At 61.1% G+C, this 20,853-nt stretch overlaps 2 protein-coding genes across 3 annotated transcripts; both read right to left on the minus strand.

Moving 5' to 3' along the window:
- Positions 1-7,926: 7,926 nt before the first annotated feature.
- Positions 7,927-12,061, minus strand: CD7 (CD7 molecule). Its single transcript, XM_056115644.1, has 4 exons — positions 11,704-12,061; positions 9,471-9,785; positions 8,991-9,109; positions 7,927-8,072 (listed from the first exon to the last, which is right to left on the minus strand). The coding sequence occupies exons 1-4, from the start codon at positions 12,059-12,061 to the stop codon at positions 7,974-7,976; spliced, it is 891 nt and encodes a 296-aa protein (XP_055971619.1). The 3' UTR covers positions 7,927-7,973.
- On the minus strand, positions 11,646-19,427 carry SECTM1 (secreted and transmembrane 1). Of its 2 annotated transcripts, none has more exons than XM_056115646.1 (5): positions 19,343-19,427; positions 14,182-14,309; positions 13,778-14,089; positions 13,164-13,408; positions 11,646-12,785 (listed from the first exon to the last, which is right to left on the minus strand). In XM_056115646.1, the coding sequence occupies exons 2-5, from the start codon at positions 14,279-14,281 to the stop codon at positions 12,714-12,716; spliced, it is 729 nt and encodes a 242-aa protein (XP_055971621.1). In that variant the 5' UTR covers positions 14,282-14,309; positions 19,343-19,427; the 3' UTR covers positions 11,646-12,713. The 2 variants fall into 2 exon arrangements, with proteins under 2 accessions (XP_055971621.1, XP_055971622.1); XM_056115647.1 differs by lacking the exon at positions 19,343-19,427 and adding an exon at positions 16,883-16,987.
- Between the last annotated feature and the right edge of the window lie 1,426 nt (positions 19,428-20,853).

Genomic DNA, 20,853 nt, shown 5'->3' on the forward strand with positions numbered 1-20,853 from the left:
CTTCCTCAAGCCTGACCCCGCTGGCGGTTCATGAACCAAGGCTCACAGGAGGTGTCCAATGGGGACCTCAGTGTGCCATCTCGTGACCTAGAGCTCACCCCTGCCATAGGCACTCCCCAGTGTAGCTGCGGAAGGGCAAGGTGGTAGAATGGGAGTCCGGCCTCTGGGGGACATGCCCAGGGTGCTAAGAACATTCCTGACTTGGCTACTGTGACCAGTGAGAGGTTCCTGGTGCAGACTGACATGTAGTCTTCCTCTGGGTCCTGCGGGATCACTATGTTTGGTGTTTTGGTTTCTTTGGGGGATTACCTATTGCTGTGCTCTGGGGCTATTCCTGGCTCTGCCTAGGAGGGATCTCTGGCAATACCCTGGGGACCACATGTGGTGCTGGTGAGTGGCCCAGAGTCAGTGGCATGGCCTTGTGCAGTGGAACACCCTAGCCCCTTGCCCTTCTGCCCCTGTGTCCAGTACAGCAGTGCTCAGGGACGGGAGCCCGCAGCGCTGTAGCCCTTACCTCCTCTCTTGTTGGAAGGGCTCAGGGCAGGGCTGAGTCAGCTGCTCCCGGACTGCCTGATGGTTGCAGCCTCTGGGAAAGAAGCATGAGGATAGCAGCACCTTGTGCCAGCCAAAGTTGTCATCAATGTCACAGTGAAGGGGAGGGGCAGGAAGGGGGAACAGTGCCCCAGCAGGAGCTTCAGGGGACGGAGGGGACCCAGTGTTGCACCAGTGTCAGTCGAGTAGTGGGAAGTGGTGCCCAACCAGTTACGCGGCTGGGAGACAGTGCCAAGGAATGGAGCACGCACCGTGCACAAGACCCTGAGATCCGTCCCAGCACCACGTGCTCCACCACTGTCTTCCGAGTCTGCCAGGAATGATCCCTGAGCACAGAGCCAGGAGTGATCCCTGAGCACTGCTGAATGTGCTTCCCTGGCCGAGTGAGCAGGCCTGGTCTGGATCACCCCACACTGTCACAGAACATTGCCAGGAAGGGTCTTGCTTCCCCCAGCACAGCATGTCTGGGGTGGGGGGATGCAGCAACAGAAACATCATGATGTAAAAAAATGCACAAATAGGGTTGTTTGGAAACACACAGAGAGAGCTGGGAAGTTTGCAAGGGGCCAATGGAATTCTCACAAAAGATACTTGGAGCTGGACCTAAAAGCTCCTGCCTAACTGCCCTCTGGGGGTCCTGGACACTGCCTGTCCCCTCCATGGAAGCTGAACCATGTGTGTGTGCATGCATGTGTGCGTTTTTGTGTGCACACATATGTGTATTGTGTGTGTGCATGTATGTCCAAGTGCATGCATGCATGCATGTCCAAGTGTGCATGCATGTTATGAGCGTGTTGTGTGCATGCATAATGTGCATGTGTGTGTATGTGTGTGTACACATGTATGGAAGGGCAGTGCCAGCACCACACCAGGACTCATTTGTGAGGCAGGTGTTCTCCCACTGAATGACAGCCCTGGCCTCTCTGACACCTGGAGGCTGTGTGGTGGGCAGGTCTGACTGGCAAGGCCTGCTCACCCCCTTGAGGGAAGAGCATTCAGCTGTGCGGATGCAGGCACCACTGCCACTGAGCTTCACAGTCAAACATTTCTATGGGGGCCACGCCACCCATTCTTTTGGGGGCACACCCACAGTGCTTGGGGATTACTACTGGCTCTGTGTTTAGGAATCACTCCTGGCGGACTCGGGGACCATCTGGGGTGCCGGGGATCCAACCTGGGTGGGCCATGTGCAAAGCCACCGCCCTCCCTGCGGTCCTATGGCTCCACCCATTCTGCGCGTTCTGAGCTCAGGGCGCTGCGGGCAGAGGGGACAGGAGGTGACTCCAGGCTGAGCCTGTGCCCCACCGTCGGTGCCCTTCTTCCCAAGAGCCACGCGGAGGCTGCCTGGGGCTGGGGGACGCAGCCGCGCCCTTTCTGGACGTTCCCGCCTGAGCCTGCGCAGGCCGCTGCGGGGCCGGCCAGCGCGGAGGTTCCCGAAGGCACTGGACCGCGTTCTCTCCGGACGCCGGGCGGGCGCCGGTCCCGGCCGCAGGGCCCAGGGCGGTGACCACCCGGAGGGCACGCCCCCCGCCGCCGCCCGGGGCTCTGATTGGCGCGTCCCGGCACGTGTCCGCGCGCCCGGGCGCTGAGACCGTAGCTTGTTGACCTGGGGCTGGCCTGTCCGCCGGCGCTTCCCGTGACAGCCCGCGTCCCGGGACAGGCCACGCCCCCTGGCCGGATAGCCCATGGTGGTCTTTTCTCTAGGCCAGACGCCCTGGCCGTCCTGCAGTGCAAGCAGCGTTGCTGGGGGAAGGTCACCAACTCCCAACCGAAAGTCCCCCATCTGCCAGCCCCCCTGGATCCACAGGATTCCCCCCTAGGCCCGCGTGCTTAGCCTGCAGCTGATCTTGTTTGCTTTCAGCCTCCGGCAGCCCCACGCAGTGCTGGGACCTACCCTGCCCGCCAGCCGGAGCAGCCCGGCAGGAAGGGTCTGGCACCCCACCTGGCACCCCACCTGGGCCCCTGAGCACCACCAGGAGTGATCCTGAGCACTCCTGAGGAGAGAAACCGAGGTGCGATGGGAGTCTTCAGGCACGTCTGGCCTTGACCGTGGAGCTGGGGGTCTCCCTAGCAGTACCCACCCCTGTGTGGGGGGACCCAAGCTTCTCTGCACTCGGTCCTGCTGGGGATGCCCCCCCCCCCCCCCCCCGCTGCCCATGGACGCAATTGTCCCCCTGCATCACTCATGCCAGTTACAGGACAGAGCTAGAAACACTAGGAAGGACCATGTCACCAGGACTGAGCTCAGCCCAGGAACCATCCGGACCTCGGGGCCCCGCCCTGCCAAGACCAGTCTCAGAGCCCAGGCCAGGGCCCTGGGGCACCCACCCAGCAGAGCCGAGTCCAGGTGAGTGCAGGGCCGGGAGATGATGTTCAGGGCGCTGCCCAGGAGGGTCCAACAATTCCTGGAGCCCCTCTTTGGCCAGGACTGACCTTTCCACCCTTCACCCACTGTAATCCTGTGGGTGCGTCCCACCCACCCCCTGCGAACCCTCTGTGATCTGCTTCCCGGCAGCACCCAGGCCCACTGCCTGTTCACTCCAGCTGCTCAGGCCAGGACCAACAGCAGGTGAGGGGGCTGGGGTGAGAGCCTATGTGTGTGTGTCTCAAATGCAGCTATGTGGGGACAGGTGTGTGTGTTGGGTACAGGTGGGGGTGCAGATGTGTGTGTTGGGGGTAGATGTGTGTGCGGGGGGACAGGTGCGTGGGGGCAGGTATGTAGGGGGCAGGTGTGTGTGCATGTGTGCAGGTGTCTGTGGGGTGCAGGTGTGGGGGGTACGTGTGTGTGCAGGTGTGTATGTGTGCACGTGTGTGTGCACAGGTGTGGGGGGTAAGTGTGTTGTGTTGCTTGCAGGTGCGTGGGGGTGCTGTGTGTGCGCAGGTGTGGGGAGGTGGGTGTGTATGTGTGTGGGGAAGTGCGTGTGTATGTGTGTGTGCAGGTATGCGGGTGTGTGTGCGTAGGTGTGGGGAGTGCGTGTGAGAGTTGGGTGCAGGTATGGGGGGTTGCAGATGTGTGTTGGTTGCAGGTGGGAGGTTCAGGTGTGTGTTGGGTGTAGGTGGGGGGTGCATGTGTAAGTGTGCAGGTGTGTGGGTGTATGCAGGTGTGTGTGCACGCAGGTGGGGGGGTTGCATGTGTGTTGCTTGCAGGTGTATGTGGATGCATGTGTGTGTGTGCGCAGGTATGGGGGGGGTGCATGCTGAGTGCCCAGGTGTGTCGGGGGTGCGTGTGTATGTGTGTGCGCAGGTGTGGAGGGGTGCATGTGTCTTGGGTGCAGATGTAGGGGATGCGAGTGTGTGTGTGTGCAGGTGTGTGGGTGTGCAGCTGTGCAGGGTGCAGGTGTGCTGGGTGCAGGTGTGTGTGTTGATTACAGGTATGTATATCTTGGGTTCCCCGGTCCCCATGTCCTAGTGTCCCCATGTCCCTCATGTCCTCCCCTAGTGCAGTCCAGGGCTCACTGTCTGCCACTCCCAGGGCTGCATCCTGGGGTCTGGCCCAGCTTTGCTGGCAGAGCCAGTATCCTTCACCCTGTGGGTGTGCCCCCCTCCACGGGGCTGCCCACTGCCTGTGCAGGTCTCCAGAGGCCTAGAGGAGTGACGCCCACACATCTCCCACTTGCCAGGTGGTGGGGGACGGGCGCCCCCTGCAGGCCTGGGGTGCAGATTGCAGCTATGCGAGAGGAACCCCACAGTGCCTCCTGCCTGTTGGTCAGCCCAATCAGGGAGCTGGGGAGGGGCAGGAGAGACCCTGGGGGCTCTGGAAAGGCGGGCCCAGGTCGTCCGGGTGCTGCTGGCCCGCATGGGCTATCAGGAGCCCCTCTGTGCTGACAGTGCTTGCAGTGGGTGATGGAGGGAGGGTTCCCAGCCTCCCCTGATCTTTCACCAGCCCCCGCCTCGCATGTGACCAGCCAGAACTGGAGGATGCTGGGTGGCCAGGGCTGGCAGGGTGCCCTGGGCCTGCTGCCCTCACCTGTCATCTGGAGAACAGACTGTTGAGCTCCTCCAGGCTTTGCCCCGACTCTGGCCGGCTCTCGGCCCTCCCTTACGTCCCTCTTGGGGTCATGCCCCAAGGAGGACTGTCCTTCAGCAGGACAAGGCCAGCTAGCCTTGCTGTGCTGGCCTGAACAGTGGAGGTGCCAGACCCCAGGGTCCCCCAAGGCTGCCCACCCCCGAGGGTGGCTTGCAGGAGGGGTTAGGTGGCACCCGAAGCCAGCCCGGTGCTGGGTTTGGGGACGGGGTGGGCCTGCCTATGGATATTCACAGGGGGCAGCACCAGCAACGGGCAGACCCAGATGGGACGCCACAATGTCCACTGAGGCCTGCGTGGGCCTCAGCCCTGAGGCACTGCTGCTGGGCAGCTCCTTGGGCAGTGCCAGGGCACAGGCGAGTGTGACCCCAACACAGGCCCTGCTCACTGTCCCACATGCGTGGGCGAGGAAGAGGACAGCTGCTAGGGTGACCAGAGGGCCCAGCCAGTAGAACAGTCACAGCACTGCCTACTCTGCAAGTGGGCTGGACATGGGCAGCTGAGATTCGCCACCTGGGTCCCAGTTCCACCGCGCTGACCTCTATCTGCTGCAGCCACTCGGGTCCAGTGGGGCCGCCCGCGTTCTCATGTTTCCTGGGCCTCTGGTCAGGAGCCCATCCCCTGGGGAGCTGAGAGGCAGACAGCCCCCTCCATGTCCGTCTGGCAGCTGGCCAGAGAGGCCGTGACCCTGCTCCAGGATTGGCCCCACGGGACTGGGGGCACCTCCACACTCAACCCTCCACAAGACAGGAGCTTTGGGGTCCCCTGTTCAGGAACAACACAGGGACTGTGCGGGTGTGCCCCTGTGACAGGGCCGGGGGAGTCAGCTGATGTCCATCTTCCCAGTGATGCCAGAGGCATCTGGGGCCCTCCTGGGTGCTAAGGGATGCTGCAGAGCTGGGGGCTCTCTGAGGGGGCTTCCGGGCAGTGGGACAGTCTCACTTGGGGGTGACGCGGGGGTTTCCAGAGAGTGGCCTGAGTGGGAGTGAGGAGCAGAGTGAGGTGGTGCGGCCCCACCTCAGGGTCTGGGTGACGTGCATGGGTGTGGGAACTCTGCGGGCAGCCGGCCTAGAGCCCTGTTCTACAAGCACTGCTACTGGCGCCACCACAGACAGGCTGTGGGCTGACATTTCAGGGTGCACGATGGGGTTCTGCACTGACCCCAGACAGCACTGAACGAAGGCTGCTGACCTCAGCCCAGCCAGCAAACCCAGCCCTGCGCCCAGCCCTGCACCTAGCCAGCAGCCCCAGCCCTGCACCCGGCCCTGCGCCTGGCCCTGCGCCCAGCCCTGTGCCTCGAACCTGCACCCAAGCCCTGCACCCAGCCCTGCGCCCCAGTCCTAAACCTAGCCCTGCACCCCCAGACCTGCACCAAGCCCTGCGCCCAGCCCTGCGCCCAGTCCTGCACCCAGCCTTGCACCCAGCCCTGCACCCCCAATCCTGCGCCGAGCCTTGTGCCCCAGTTCTGCGCCCCAGCTCTGCACCCAGTCCTGCGCCCAGCCCTACACCCAGCCAGTAGCCCCAGCCCTGCACCCGGCCCTGCGCCCAGCCCTGCGCCTCAGACCTGCACCCAAGCTCTGCACCCAAGCCCTGCACCCAGACCTGTGCTCCAGCCCTAAACCCAGCCCTGCACCGAGCCCTGCGCCCAGCCATGCGCCCAGCCCTGCACTCAGCTCTACACTGAGCCCTGCATCCAGCCCTGTGCCCAGCCCTGCGCCCCAGCCCTGCACCCAGCCCTGAGTCTCAGCCCTGCGCCCCAAGCTGTGCGGCTGCACCTGCACCCCAGCCAGCAGCCCTCCCCTCAGCCCTGGGCTCTGTGTGCATGGGGGCTCACTTGGTCTCAGTGACTTGTTACACCCCCACTGCTGCCTGGGGTCCATTTCTGGAATGAGGACTCCTTCCACCCCCACCCCTGCACCAGACCCTCACGTCCCTGCTGCCCTCACAAGCTTGCTCTGGGGTGCTCCCTTTGGGGAGCCCTAGGATCTAAGTCCCTCGGCATTGGAGTTGCAGCTGGGGCAGATCTGGAAGACCCTCACAGGGGGGTGAGAGGGACTGCTCGATCCACCTCAACACCGGCACCCCTCTTTTCCCTCTCTCCTCCCCTCCCGACCTCCCATCTGCCAGCCCCCAAGACCCAGGAGAAAGTAGACATGGAGTGATGGAAGGACAGCCCATCCCCCTGTCACAAGAATTAGGTGCCTGTGACCAGCGGGTCCCCTGTATGGGCCAGCTCTGGGCCTTCTGGCTGTGGACAGGCATGGGGGGTGGGGTGCACAGGCAACCCTGTCAGCAGGAGGGGCCCAGGACAGCACATGGGTCTTGGGGACGATGATGCCCCCATGCCAGCCCCTCTTTCTTGCTTGATGAGACTCCAAAAGTCGCTTTCCATGATGTGGCTGTGTGGTCTGAACTGGTGTCCTCCACGCACTGCTGAGACCAGTACCTGGTTCCCGAGCCCCGAGCCCCCACCACTCCCTTCCTTCCTATGGCAGAACATCTGGACAGATTCCCGCCCAGCTCTGCTGCCCACACTGGTACCCACCGTCTCATTCTAACTAACTAACCCCACAGCGACCTTTCCTCCGCCTCTGGGTGTCGGGTCAGTGGAAGCGCCTCTCCTCGGAGGGCTGCAGGGTGTGGGCACGTGGACGGGCTCAACACCTGTTCCCTCACGCCAGGGTGACAAGAGCCATTTCCTAATGCACAGCCTCTGGGGCCTCCTGTGCCCCATGTCCCCCAAATTCCCGTGTTCCCCACATCCCTGTGTCCCCCATGTCCAGTGTCCCCATATCCCCGTGTCCCCCATACCTATATTTTTGTGTCCCCCATTTTCCATGTCCCTATGTCCCGTGTGTCCTTGGAGGGGTCTCATAGGCCCAGCACATGCCCTGACTCCTGGGCCCCCAGTCCCCCGGGATGTGCTCCCCTAAACGCTACAGTCCCGTGTGGCCAGTGGTGCAGGGAATGGACCACGAGCACCAGTGGGCAGGGCCTGATGGGTCCCAAGCGCATGTCAGCCCCCAAGCCCTGACTCCCCAGGACCTAAACGGGCAAAGGGTCTGGGGCCACTGGCTGGAGTGGACGTGGGATAGTTATTCAGATTCCTCCTGGGAGGAGCCCTGGTGCTCCTCCACCTGCCCTGACCTCAGCTGCATGTGTGCCACGGACCTGGTGACCGTCTGTCACTGTGCTGTTGGAGAAGGAACCCTAGAGCTGAGGAGGCTGCTTTATTTCCAAGGAGATGGGGGGAGGTGGGAAGGTCTACGGGACTGAGGCACTTTCCTCTGTGGCTCCAGGGCCCTGGACTGGCAAGGGAGGGCCTGGAGGGTTTCCTGGAGGAGGCTGCTCACTGGAGCCTGACTCCTCCTCAGGGCAGGGCTGGGGCCCCAAGGGCTCACTGGTTGGGGCTAGACAGTGTGTTGCAGCGGCGGCTGTAGGACATGTCCTCATAGATGTTCCTCAGGGAAGGCTTGGTCCCACAGACATACTTGATCTGAAAGAGGAAGCGACTGCCAGTGGGGCCCTTTCTAATTGCCTGCCTTTGGTGCCGAGTCGAGGTGGCATCCCCGCCCCCTCAGGCTGCTCACCGGGCCAGCAGCAGGAGTGGATTTGACCTCAGATTCCAGTCTGAGGGGTGGCTGCTGACCACTCCTGCTCAGCCCACTGCCTCAGATTTGACACCATGACCTCATGTTCTCACCTGCACACTCAGAGCACCTTTGTGCTCACATGTACACCGCACACATGCTCACATGTGCACACACATGCACGCACCCACACATGTGCTCATGTATCTCACACACACACTTGCACCCACAGGCTCACATTACATAGGCACTTAAAAATGAACATACACACACCTACATGAATGCACCCACGCTCACACCTGCACCCACACAAACACACAAGCCCATGCATGCACACACATGTGCGCACACATGCACACATACTCACATGTATGTACTTACACATGCGCATACACACACTTACGCACATTTACACATGCACACATGTGCACACACACATGCACCCACACTCACACGCATGCGCCCACACAAGTGTACACAGGCTCACACATGCAGACACACTCATGCATGTACTTACACACGAGTGTGCACAGGTTCACACAGGTACCCACACATGTGTGTTCACAGCAGTCAGACTGGACCAACACCGGCTCCCGCACTCACCTCCCCCACCCCTGGCACATAGCTCCAGGCTCTGCAGTGGCTGTGATTCTAGGGTCCCCACCTCAGGTCTCACCATGCAAACCCCAAAGGTCCCAGGACCAGGGAGGAGTCCCTCACCTCAGCTCCTGGCTTCTCCCGCCGCCTCCCCTTCCAGTCCCCTCTCTCTTAGAAGGAGGTGCCTGGCTACAGGGACATGGGAGACAAGTGGGGCTCACACTGACCTGTGACCTTTTCAGCACACACATGGCCCCCAGCCCCAGACCGAGAAGAAAGAAGCCCACGGCCAGTGCCACAGGAAGGAGGTGGTTTGCCAGCCAAGTGTCCTGGCGCATGCTCACTTCTGCAAGGATGGAAGGGCAGGGGGAGTCCATGAGAGCCTGGGGCTGAGGGATTGGGCCCACAGGGATGCTGGTGTGGGGGTAATCGGGGTGGCTTCATGGTGGAGGCATTCAACTCAAGGGGCTGGAGTGATAGCACAGCGGGTAGGGCATTTACCTTGCATGTGGCCGACCTGGGTTCGATTCTCAGCATCCCACATGGTCCCCTGAGCACCTCCAAGAGTAGTTCCTGAGTGCAGAGTCAGAAGTAAGCCCTGAGCATAGGTGGGTGTGACTCAAAAAGAAAAAAAAGAGCAACTCAAGCAACTCTGAGGGAAGGGTCCTAGGTGGGCAGGAGAGTGTGCAGGGTGAGCCAGTCTGTACCTGTCACCATGAGCAGGGTCCCGAAGCCGTGAAACTCCTTGTTCTCGGTGACAGCCACGCAGGTGTAGAGGCCTCTATCAGCCTGCTGCAGACGATGCAGTGTGATGGTCAGGTTTTTCATGGATCCCGTGAAGGAGACGCGGCCCGAGAACTGCGTGCCCACGGTGGGCTCCTGCCCGTCCTGGTAGTAGACGGCGTTGCTCTCGACAGCCCACCTCTGCTTGAGGTGGAGACCCAGCAGGGTAGGGCAGCTGCAGGAGATGCTGACCGAGCCCCCTGCCTGGACATAGGACAAGTGGGGCCACTGCCACATGCCTGCGGGAGAACAGAGCTCGGGGTGTCCCAGGGCCTCCAGCAGGACCCCACGGTCACCACGTGCACCAGACAGCAGCTTCTCGGCAGAGCAGACCACGGCACCTTGCCGGAGCCCACATCATGCCTGCAGTTCCCCCAATGTTGCAAAGCCGCAGAACGACTCAAGTGCCTGTTTTGTTTGGTTGGTTTTGTGGGGGTTGGGGTGAGGCCACACCCAGCTCAGGGCTTGTTCCTTTCTTGGTGCTCAGGGAATCGTATTTAGTGCCAGAGATAAAGCCAGGTCAGCTGAATGCAAGGCAGTTGCCCTCCCTGCTGTCCTATCTCTCGGACCCCAATACCTGTTTATAAAAAATTGTCATTTCACATGATTGCCACTCAATGCCTCTTTTGCAGACCACAACACCCAAAAGGAGAGAGAAAAGGGAATGCCCTGCCACAGAGGCAGGGTGGGATGGGAGGGATGGGGGTGGGAGGGATACTGGGATCCATGGTGGTGGAAAATGGGCACTGGTGGAGGGATGGGTATTTGATCATTGTATAATCGAAACCCAAGCACAAAAATTTGTAAGTCTACAACTGTACCTCATGGCGTTTCACTAATAAAAATATAAAAATAAAAAAAATTATCATTTCCTTGAAGGTGACATGGGTCAGGGTGGGGCTGTGGGCACTTTGTGTGTGGGAGGACAGGAGACTGCACTGTGTGTTGGCACTCCTATAAACACATTGCTTTATAATACAAATTTTAAGAATAGGGGACTGGTTAGCATAGTGGGTAGGTCACTTGCCTTGCATGCGGCTGACCCAGGTTCAATCTCTGGCATCCCATGTGGTCCCCTGAGCTACCACCAGAAGTGATCTCTGAGCTCGGAGCCAAGAGTAACCCCTGAGCACTGCCAGGTGTGGCCCCCAAACAAAATAAACAAACCAAAAAGAGGAAATGTGGGTCAGAGAGATAGTACAGCAGGATGGGCATTTTCCCAGCGTGCAGCTGACCCAGGTTTGACCCTTGGAATCCCATAGGGTCCCTCCGCACTGCCAGGAGCAATTCCAGGAGCACAGGAGCAGAGGGTCCCAGGCCCTTCCGGCTGCCACCATGCCATAGCACAGAGGGGATGTGGCTGCTGCTTTGGTTCTCAGCTGCACTCGCACTGCACAGCTACACCCACAGAGCCAGGAGTGACCCCTCAGCATCCCGAGTGTAGTCTCAAAAAGCAGAAATGGGCTGGAGCGATAACACAGCGGTGAGGGCGTTTGCCTTGCATGCGGCAGACCCAGGTTCGAGTCCCAGCATCCCATATGGTCCCCCAAACACCGCCAGGAGTAATTTCTGAGAGCAGAGCCAGGAGTAACCCCTGTGCATGGCTGGGTGTGATCCCAAAAGCAAAAAAAAAAAAAAAAAAGGCAGAAACAGAAAAGAAAATGCGTATTTCTTCTCAGGAGCCTCCCACATGGAGCCCAGGGAGCCAGGAGGGGCTGGGTCACATGAAGCCCGAGGACGGCCTGGGGCTCCTGCAACCCCAGGGCTGTGCCATTGGTTGGGACCCCTCAATGCTTGGAGGACCCTGTGGCACTGGTGGTCCAACCCAGAGTGGGCCCCAGAACAAGAGCGATGGAGAGCTGGGGAGATGGTAAGTAGGGCACGGGCCTTGCACGCAGCCGACCTGACTCCAGTCCCCACCACACGGGGTCCCCGAGCACCCCTGGTGTGACCCCCCAAGGAAATAACTGCAGACAACAGGACAAAGTTCTCATGATAACGGCTTTGAGAAGTATTGAAAGCCCCAAACTTCGTGGGAAGGAGACAGACAAGACCCTCCCGGGCCCTACCAACATCTTAGAGCTATGCTGGGCAGGATAGCATAGCTATCCCCTGTCCCCAGCCTGGTGAGGAGGGCAGGAGGTGAGGAGCGCTTACCTCCGGAGGCCAGGGCCACGGGCAACGGGCAGAGGAGCCCAAGGAGCAGGAGGAGCAGAGGGACCCCCCGGGCCATGCCGCAGGGAGAGGACTGCCCCTTTGGTCTGCCGGAGCACCCACACTCACAGCTGCACCCCAGCTCAGCGCTGAGCTGAACTGGGCCCCCACACACCCAGTGCTGGAGGGAGGAAGTTCTGTGGCCTGAGGCAGGCTCTCTGATGGGCTTCCTGGAGGCCGTGCTAAGCGCAGGGGCCGGGCAGGGCAGGCGGAAGGACTCAGGACCCCTGTCTGTGTGTCGGGGTGAGGCGTAGGACTCCTGTGGGCGGGCCGGTGAGGCTGCTGAGCGGTCAACTCTCATCTGGCCCGAGGCAGTTCTGGCCCTGCAGGTGCCAGGGCCCTGGGGCGTCCAGAGGTGGGCGTGAAATATGGCATTTCAGTTGTTTTATTCCAGTAGACAGTTCTGGGCTTCCCTTCCCGGCAGTCCTTGGGGGCTTGGGGGAGAACTGGGATGCACCCCCCAATGTGGTCCTGCTGGGCAAGTCCCTCCTGGCCCTCCTATGGGTGCTCTGGTGAGAGGCCAGGCGCTGGGTAGCCTGGGGGTGGAGACAACGTCGTCCAGCCTTGTCCAGTCTCGGCTGCCTCCTAATGGGCACAGGAAAGCTTGTCTGTGTGCCTCTCTGTGCTGTATCTATGTGCACACATCATTCTATGTTTCTGTGTTCACACGTGTCTGAGTGCATATGGTGTGCATGTGACACACGTGTCTGCATCTCTGAGCACGTGTGTGTGTGCATCTGTGTATGTGGCTGGCTGTGGACTGGGTGGGAGCTTCTGACCATTCAGGGCCCAGAGCACAGGTGAGGGGGAGTCTGCTCTGACCTGGGTGCCACAGAAGCCAGCCCCCAAATCTCCCAGCTGCCCCAGCAAGCCCAGAGTCCTCCTGAAGGCCCAGGAAGGGCCCCTCAGGCTGAAGGAGCCACCTATCACTCGGGCAGCAAGCAGGGGGCCGGTCAGGGCTGGAGTCCAGAGGTCAGCTGCATGTGGTCACTCTCCTCTTCCTTCATGAACTTGGCGGCCGAAAACTGGCAAGAGAAGCAGGCGTGATGAGCATGCAGTCTGCACACGAAAAGGCACACGGACACCCGGTGTGCACGCACACGGACACACGGTGTGCACACACATGCACACCCTCACGTGCACACACTCACACAGGCAAACGAAGCTCACTCATACATACACGCTTACATACTCAGAAAGCATACTCACACGCACATACACCCACAAGGAAGGACCGGGCAGTCCTGCCACACCCGCACCACCCTTCAGACGTCCTGGGGCTCCTGAAGGACCCCGCAGCCCACGGGCCTGCCTGCGAAGGCACCAGGCCAGAACTCTGCATGTCCCCGCTGCAGCATGGAGGGGCTTGAGGCTGGCCTGGGTCACACTGAGCAGGCCCCTACCTGCGTCCACTGGCCTCGCCTGCCCTTCATGACGCAGAACAGCACCAGGACACACAGGGCAGCAAAGGCAAAGCTCCAGAACACCCCGGACTGCAGCCTGTTCTCGGGCAGGGCACGGAGGGAGTCTGCAGCAGGGTGCGGTGTCTCCTCCGCACCCACATAGCCAGGCAGCCCACCACTCCCCACTGGGGGTGCAGACGGCATCCCTTTGAGCTCTACTGGAGTCAAGGGGGGGTCCTGGGACTCTGCAGAGAGAAGAGAGGTCTCGGGGCACTGCTGAGAGAGGCTTGGGCCAGTGGGGGCCAGTGTGGGATCTAGGACAAGTGCAGGCCCGGAGGGGGTGTCAGTACAGGGATGGGATGTCACAGAGCCTGGGGGCGCAGGGGGCAGGCACAGGAGAGAGTCAAGCTTGGGGTGAGGCAGACGGGCAGAGACTCTGGGGTGTCGGTGAGGAGCTGTGAAGGTAGACATGCGGGGTGCAGCCTCCAGGAGCGGGGCTCAGGGAGGAGGTGAGGGGCCCTTGGGCCTCGGGGTGGCAAGATTGTGGGGGAGAGGGGACCGAGCCATGGGGAAGCAGGTTTGTGGGGCTGGCTGCAGGAGCTGGGCGTGCTTACCCGTCACACACAGGATGGTTTTTCTCTGCTCCCACTGCTTCCCCTGCAGCGTCCAGGTATATGTTCCTGCCTGGTCCGAGTCTGCCTTAGCCACCAGCAGCTGGGCCACCCTATCCTGCACCAGCAGCTGCCACCCGTCCTTTGAGATACAGTCAGGGGCCTTCACATGAAACAGCTTCTTGGAGTGTCCCCCGGGGCTGGTCAGGAAGATGATGACTTCGGTGTAGGTGTTAGAGATGTTACAGGTCATCACAGCCTGCTGGCCCCGGGGCACCGTCACCGGGTCCTGCGTGCAGGTGGGGCTGTCCCAGTCTGGGGGCAAATGTGGGGCCACAGCTCTAAGCACACAACTGCGGGTCCTCGTGTGGGGGCTGTGCCCACCCCCACAGCGAGGGGACACTCACCTACCTTCCCCTCTTCCTGCTGTGTGCTCAGGGCTCCCCCCAGGAGCAGGAAGGCACAGAGCGTCCCGGGGACAGGCCACAGTACAGTCAGGGGGCGCATGGCGGGTGTGGGGTCTCGACGCGGCTCCCTGGGGAGGACATGGCAGCGGCAGGGAGATGAGGCCACCGGAGCGCCACCCACAGCCCACGGCCCCTGTGACACGGGAACACCAAAGCTGCTGCCTGTGTTCTCTGCTCAGGGCAGCAGACCTGCTGTGACTCCGCAGAGTGAGTTACCGGAGTTCCCGGGTGGGCAGGAACGGGTGGCACCAGTGCCTCAGCCTCAGGCCCCGGTGTCCTGATTAGTAGGACCATTACTTGGAGCTTGAACTCCCTAGCCAGGGGCCAGAGAGATGGACAGGAGTCTCGGACCTCAACCATGAGCCATGACGTGTGTGTGTGTGTGTGTGTGTGTGTGTGTGTGTGTGTGTGTGCGCATGCATGTGCGTGCACGCTTGGTGGGACAGGAGGTACCGTTTTGGCCCTCAGTCAGCTAGTGTGTCCAGCTGTCTGTTCCTAGAGCTTGAATCCCTGCTGTATACACATCAGGGGGCTCTAGGCAAGCCCGCAACCCCACCCACCCACCCACCCACCTAATCCCTCCGCCTCTGCCCTTGCAGCCTCTGTTCGCTGGGCCCTAGGGTGCTCAACTGTTTCCATTTCCCATTCCAGTGGGACATCTGGGAGCAGAGGAAATTCCTCCAGAGGGCTCAGAGGCTGGAGCCATAGCACAGTGGGGAGGGCGGTTGCCCTGCATGCGGCTATCCCATGTTCGATCCCCAGCACCCCATATAGGTCTCCTGAGCACCGTCAGGAATAATTCCTGAGAACAGAGCCAGGAGTAAGCCCTGAGCATCACTGGCTGTGACCCCAAACCAAACCAAACCAAAGCAGAGGACTCAGTGGGGGAGGCCCCAGGTGGCAGGAAAACTATGGACTTGTCTCATTGAGGAAGGAACAAAGTTTCTAGTTTCCAAACTGGCTCTGCTGTGTCTGCTGCCAACCTGCTGGACTCTGACTGGGTGTGTGAGGAGGATGGGGGAGACACAGGCCCAGGGCCCACATCTGGTCCTCTTCGCGGATGGAGTAGGAGGAGCAGATGGACAGACAACAGAGGGGAGGCAGCACCAGGGCCCTGAGGCTACAGAGAAATGGGAGCCCCCACAGCCTTCCTGGGGGAGACTGGGGCCCCACAGCCATCCTGAGGGTAGACTGTGGATCCTAAGGGGAGATAAGAGGTCTCACAGCTGTCCTGAGGAGGCACTGAGGGTCCCACAGCCATTGTGAGGAGCGCTGGGGGGTCTGCTCTCTGCCCTTGTATGCATGGCCTTGGTCATAACCTGCCATGCCCCCCAATGTGAGCAGGGTGCGGGGTGGGGCCATTTCCCAGGATAGATGGGGACCCAAGCACAGGGCTGAGGGAGGGGCTGTCCCTGGCATCTGGCCTTGGCTTTCCTGCAGGGCTCTGTGGCCCTTTCCCAGGTCCCTGGAGACCTGCCAGTTGTCTGGAGACAGAGACACTGGCATTAGCAACAGACCCTCATACGCATCACAGGCTTCTGAGAGCCAGGTGGGACGGAAGGTTCCAGAAAGACATGTTGCAGCTGCCACTCCCCAAAGGGTGTGGTCATGTTCCTGGCACCTTGGTAGGATTGCCCAGTCCTTCCGGTCAGCTCTGATAAACAGCTCCGTCCCCAGCCCTGCTTCTGCTGTGGGGCATAGGGGCTCAGCAGGCAGGCAGCTGTGCCCTGGCCAGCTCAGGTCAGGGAAGTGTGAGGCTGCCTCTGCCCTGAGGCTCCCCGAGGGCCCCTGGGCTGACCCCAGGCTGAGGTCTGTCTCATTTCCTGGGTCCTTTCTCTCCAGAAGCCTCCAGAAGTTTTCAGAATTCAAGTAAGAGACACAGGTCACATCCTCTGTCCTCAAGGGACCGCCACACTCGTGCTTCGGCATAGCCCCCAGAGCATTCAGTGACGCCAAGAGCAGGACCCTAGGCCAGGCCCTGAATCTCAGCTCTGGAGTAAGATTCAAGCTTAAGGGCTGGACAGGACCTTGGCCACGTTGGGGTGTGATTCCAGGAGTAGAGGCTGAGAGGGGCTGCAGCTGCAGCTGGACCCCCTTGGCCAGCCCCCAGGGCACAGTAGTCCCTAACATGACCCTGAAGCCTGGAGGCCTTCCCAGGGCCAGACCCCAGACCTGATGATGTCCTCTCCTGCTGTCCGGTCTGCCCACTAGGGCTGGGCTGGCCCAAGCTGTGATGGTTTAGCCATCCAGCCACCCCCCACCCCAACACCACCCAGGCCGCAGCTGCCCAGCCTGAGCTGCCCCGGCCACTGCCCCACTGTCCAGGGGAGCGTATCCATACCCTCCGGCAGCTAGGCCAGGCACACGGTTGGTCTCCCACCTGCTCACTCCCTTCCTCTCGTCAGCAGCTCTGACCCTCCTGCTCCCCGCCAGGGACCCGAAGGACCCTGGTCTCCCCCTGGTGCCTCGTGAGGTCTCATTGGTCACTTGGTCACAGCACCTGGGAGTCCCAGAGTCACACCTTAGGGTTTACCCCTCAGACGCTCCCAGCAGGGAGGGCACAGGTCACCCAAGGCACACGGGCCGGCCCCTATCCTCATGCCCCATGCAAGCCCCCACACCCCGCCTGCCCGGCTCTGACCTGTGGCCCTGAGCCTGGCCCAGGTCAGCAGGGCCACTACAGGGCTCAGCCAGACCATGCGTGGGAGGGTGCACAGGACGGGCCAAGCACCTTCCCGTTCGAGGAGCTGCCTCAGGGGCTGTGGGTCGAGCCCTGGACTTTGCACATTCACCCCTGACTCACTGGTGCCTGCGTGGCGGGCGGTGTTCCAGCAGCCTCCCAGTGGGAGAACAGGGAAGGTCAGCACTGAGCCACTGCAACACTCAGAGCAAGTCCCAGGCTCTGCTTCCAGCTGGGGCCACATCACTGCTCACTGATGGCCCCTGACATTTTTTCCAGGTGAAATCAAGAACAACTTGCAACTGGTCTGCTCTGACCAGGGCAGACCCCGGAGGCTGAGCTCTGCTCCCTGCGCTGTGCCGGCCACAGGTCTGCAGACAGCCCTCTTGCACCCGACTTCTGTCCCATTCTGGCCCCCCAGGGGGCCCTGCAGTGCATCAGGAGGCCCTGGGCCCTTCCTGAGACCCACAATGAGCCCAGAACACAGCACTGTTTGTGTCCGGGGCCCGTCCCCATAGCAAGGACTGACACGTCCAGCCTTGCACTGGGCAGGTGACCAAGTTGGGCTGGAAAACCAGGGTCCATCCCTTCAGAGCCCACCATGGCCCACCAAAGCTGTGATTTCTGCTTTCGCCTTAAGCCCACCTGTGACTGACCTGCAGGCAGCAGTCCATCCTGTGCCCAAGGAAGCAGCTCCAGCAGCACCCCCCCCAGCACTAGGAGCAGGGTAGGAGCTAGTTTGGGGGCTCAGGGGAGCACAGCGAGTTGTACACCCTCGCCCCCAGAGCTGTCCGCCTCTGTCTGGGGACAGCTGTCCTTTTCAACAGAGTGGATTTGGGAGGGATGCACAGAGGGTGAAGGAGGAGGCAATGCCCGCCTGGCCAGCCAGATGAGCTGAACCAGTTCTGGCGATCAGTGGGGTGACCGATGCCACAGCCAGCTGGCCCTCACATTCAGTACAGCAGGGCTGCAAGGCCTGCCCTGAGCACTCTGGGGTGCCCCCAGGCCCCACCAGAGCTGGCCCCACACAGTCACTGTTGGGCATGGTCGGACCCTAGGGGAGACCCTGCCATTTCCAGCCACAGGCACCAGCCACTGACGGGACAAGGAGCATCCATGGCACCTGGAGGGACAGAGGCCGTCTGGACCCTGCCGTCAGCTAAGGAGTTGCCTCCCTGATTCTGCAGCCACTCTCCGGGAGTCCAGGGGCCTGGATCAGGGCCTCCACTCCCCCATCAGGGCACCTGCACATTGGGCCTAGCAGGGAGTGACAGCCAAGCACGCCCAGGTGCCTAATAAGTAGACCTGTGGCTTGCAGCCAGACATGGGAATACCTACTTGGCACCGTGGCACCCAGGGGCCCCAGCAGACCCTCCTGCAGCCTTCGCTGTGTCCTAAGAATAGGAGGCACCTGGGATGCTGGCTCTGCTGCCACGGGCACAGACATGGCCCCACGACTGTGGTATCACCATGGTGGAGTTCGGCTCAGAGTAAACAGGAAAGATGGTGCCTTCCACGGGATTGCCTCAACCCTGCACTTCAGGGTGCTTGTAAGGGAATATGAGCTGTGTGCAGGCACGTGTGTGTGTACAGGCATGTGTGTGCAGGTGTGAGTATGTGTAGGCATGAGTGTGCATGGGCATGAGTGTGCATGTGTTAGTGTGTGTGAGTGTGAGCAGGTGTGAGTGCGTGGGTGTATAGGGGTATGAGTGTGTGAGTGCACGAGTGTGCATGTGTGTGTGTGCAGGCATGGGTCTGAAATGGTACATGTACATGTATGTGCATGTACAGGTGTGCATGGGTGTGGGTATTTGGGTGTGTGGGGGTGTGCACAGATGTGAGTGGATGCGAGTGTGAATGTGTGCGGGTGTGAGTGTGTGCAGGGGTGCCCAGATGTGGGTGTGTTCGGGTGTATGAGTGTGCACAGTGTGTGCGTAGTGCATACATATGTTCGTGAGTGTGCACAGGTCTGAGAACACGTGTGTGCATATTTGCACAGGTATGTTTGCTGTGTATGCGTGTGCAAGAGTTGGCTGTTCAGAGAAACCCTGAAGCTCTGGTGTCTGCCATCTAGAAGAGAGTGTGTGGTGCAGCCCAGACGCAGGTGTCCTCCCCTGTCTCTGTGGGAGCCCCCAGCAGGGTTCCGTGGGGCTCACTCACTGGCGCTTTGTATCCTGTAGAGACGATGATCAGGTAGGCTGAGGCGAGAGCCCACCCCTGTTGCTTGCTGCTGACCTGAAACACCCAGCCCTGGAGGCCTAGCACACGACCTGTCACGACCCTTCACTGGTGCCATCCACGCTTGGCCCCGCCCGAGCCTCCCCACATCTGCACGCCCTCCCGCTCACCCCTTCATGCCTCCCCTACGCACAGCCCTCCTCTGCACCCTGTGAGCACCGGCCCTCCGCTTGCAGTCCTCACCTGTCCGCTCAAAGGCTGTTCCAGCTACAACCGGCTTCCTGAGCTGGATGCGCAGCTCTGGCCAAGGTAGGGCAGGACCGGTAGGGGACTCGTGCGAGGCAGAAGATAGTGGGTGGGCAGGGCCTGGAGGGCTGAGGGCGGGGCCGGGAGAGGCGTGGCCTGCGGGAGGCGCCGGAGTGGCCAAAGCAGCCAGGCAGGGCGGGGCATGCGATGCGGGGGGCGGGGTCTGGAAGGCCGAGGCATGGCCTGTGGGAGGCGCCGGTTTGGCCGGAGCAGCCGGGCGGGGCGGGGCCTGGAAGGCGGGGCGGGGTGGGGCGGGGCCGGGGGAGCCGCGCTTGTCCCCAAGGCGGGCTTGTCCCCTAGGCGGGCCCTGGGCGGATGCCCCGCCACCGCGGCGCTGCGTCTGCGGGAAAGAGATCTGTTCGGGGAAGCCGCGCTCGCGCGGGACTTCCCAGGATTACAGTTTATGGCTCTCTCGGTTTCCATCCTCTCCCGCTTATTCCTGGAAGAGCCTGTAGGACTCCAGCGGGTCGCTAGTGGGTGTCACGGTGCCCCCAAGCTGCCGACACCCTCCCGTCCAGGTGCTGGGGTCTGGTCGGCCCAGTCCAGAGGCACTGATGAGAGCTGCGCACTGGACAGCTGTCAGAACCTGCAGGCCCGGGCTTGGGTATGGGGAAAGCTCTAACTCAAAGCAGGAGGGGTAGGGTTGGACAGTGAGGGGCCATTAGCTGTGCTCCTAATCCCCACCAGGCAGACGAGTTGATGAAGAAAATGGACCCCTGCCCATGTTTCAAAGAGGCCAACATAGAGTATGGTGCTGCCAGCAGGTCAGTCTGTATCTGTGAGGCAAGTGCATCAGCAGTCTGATGGCGCCTTCAGACTTCCAGATACCCCAAAATTGCTGCTGTGCCTTTGGCCAGACCCCTAAAAACTTGGGGCAAAGTTCACCAAGAAAGTAAATGGCCAAAAGTTAGGTATGTGGGAGACACACCCACAAACCACCTCCGGCTCAGCTATATAATTGGAGGCAAGGCCTCTCTGGTTCCTGATTGAACTTAACGGCCATGACCCCAGAGACTCAGGGACAAATCTCAGAACCCAGCAGCTTTTGGCAGAGATGTATCCAGTTCCCACAACGGGTTAACCGGCGCCAGGCCACCCCAGAGGGGAAGGGTGCTGTCCCTCCGCCTGCTCCCCCTTGGCGGCTCAGTAGCTGCCATTCTCCAGAGGCCATTGGAAAGTCAGGTTTGGGTCCGCAGTGATGAGACATGGTGGGGCCTCACGGGGATGGGGGTGGAGTCGGCCCTTTCCTCCCCATCCCAACGAGACTCCAAATCCCCGCCCATGAATGGCGTCTCTGGCTCCTGATCAAGATGTTTAACAGCTCTGATCCCAGAGACTCAGAAACAAATCTCAGAACTCAGCGGCTTTTGGCAGAAATGCGTCCAGTCCCTGCAGTAGGTTACCGGCAGTGGGCTACCCCAGGTGGGAATAGGTTTTGTGCCTTGGCC

This window comes from Sorex fumeus, unplaced genomic scaffold, assembly GCF_029834395.1.
Source record: "Sorex fumeus unplaced genomic scaffold, SorFum_2.1 ptg000029l, whole genome shotgun sequence".
NCBI lineage: Eukaryota > Metazoa > Chordata > Mammalia > Eulipotyphla > Soricidae > Sorex > Sorex fumeus.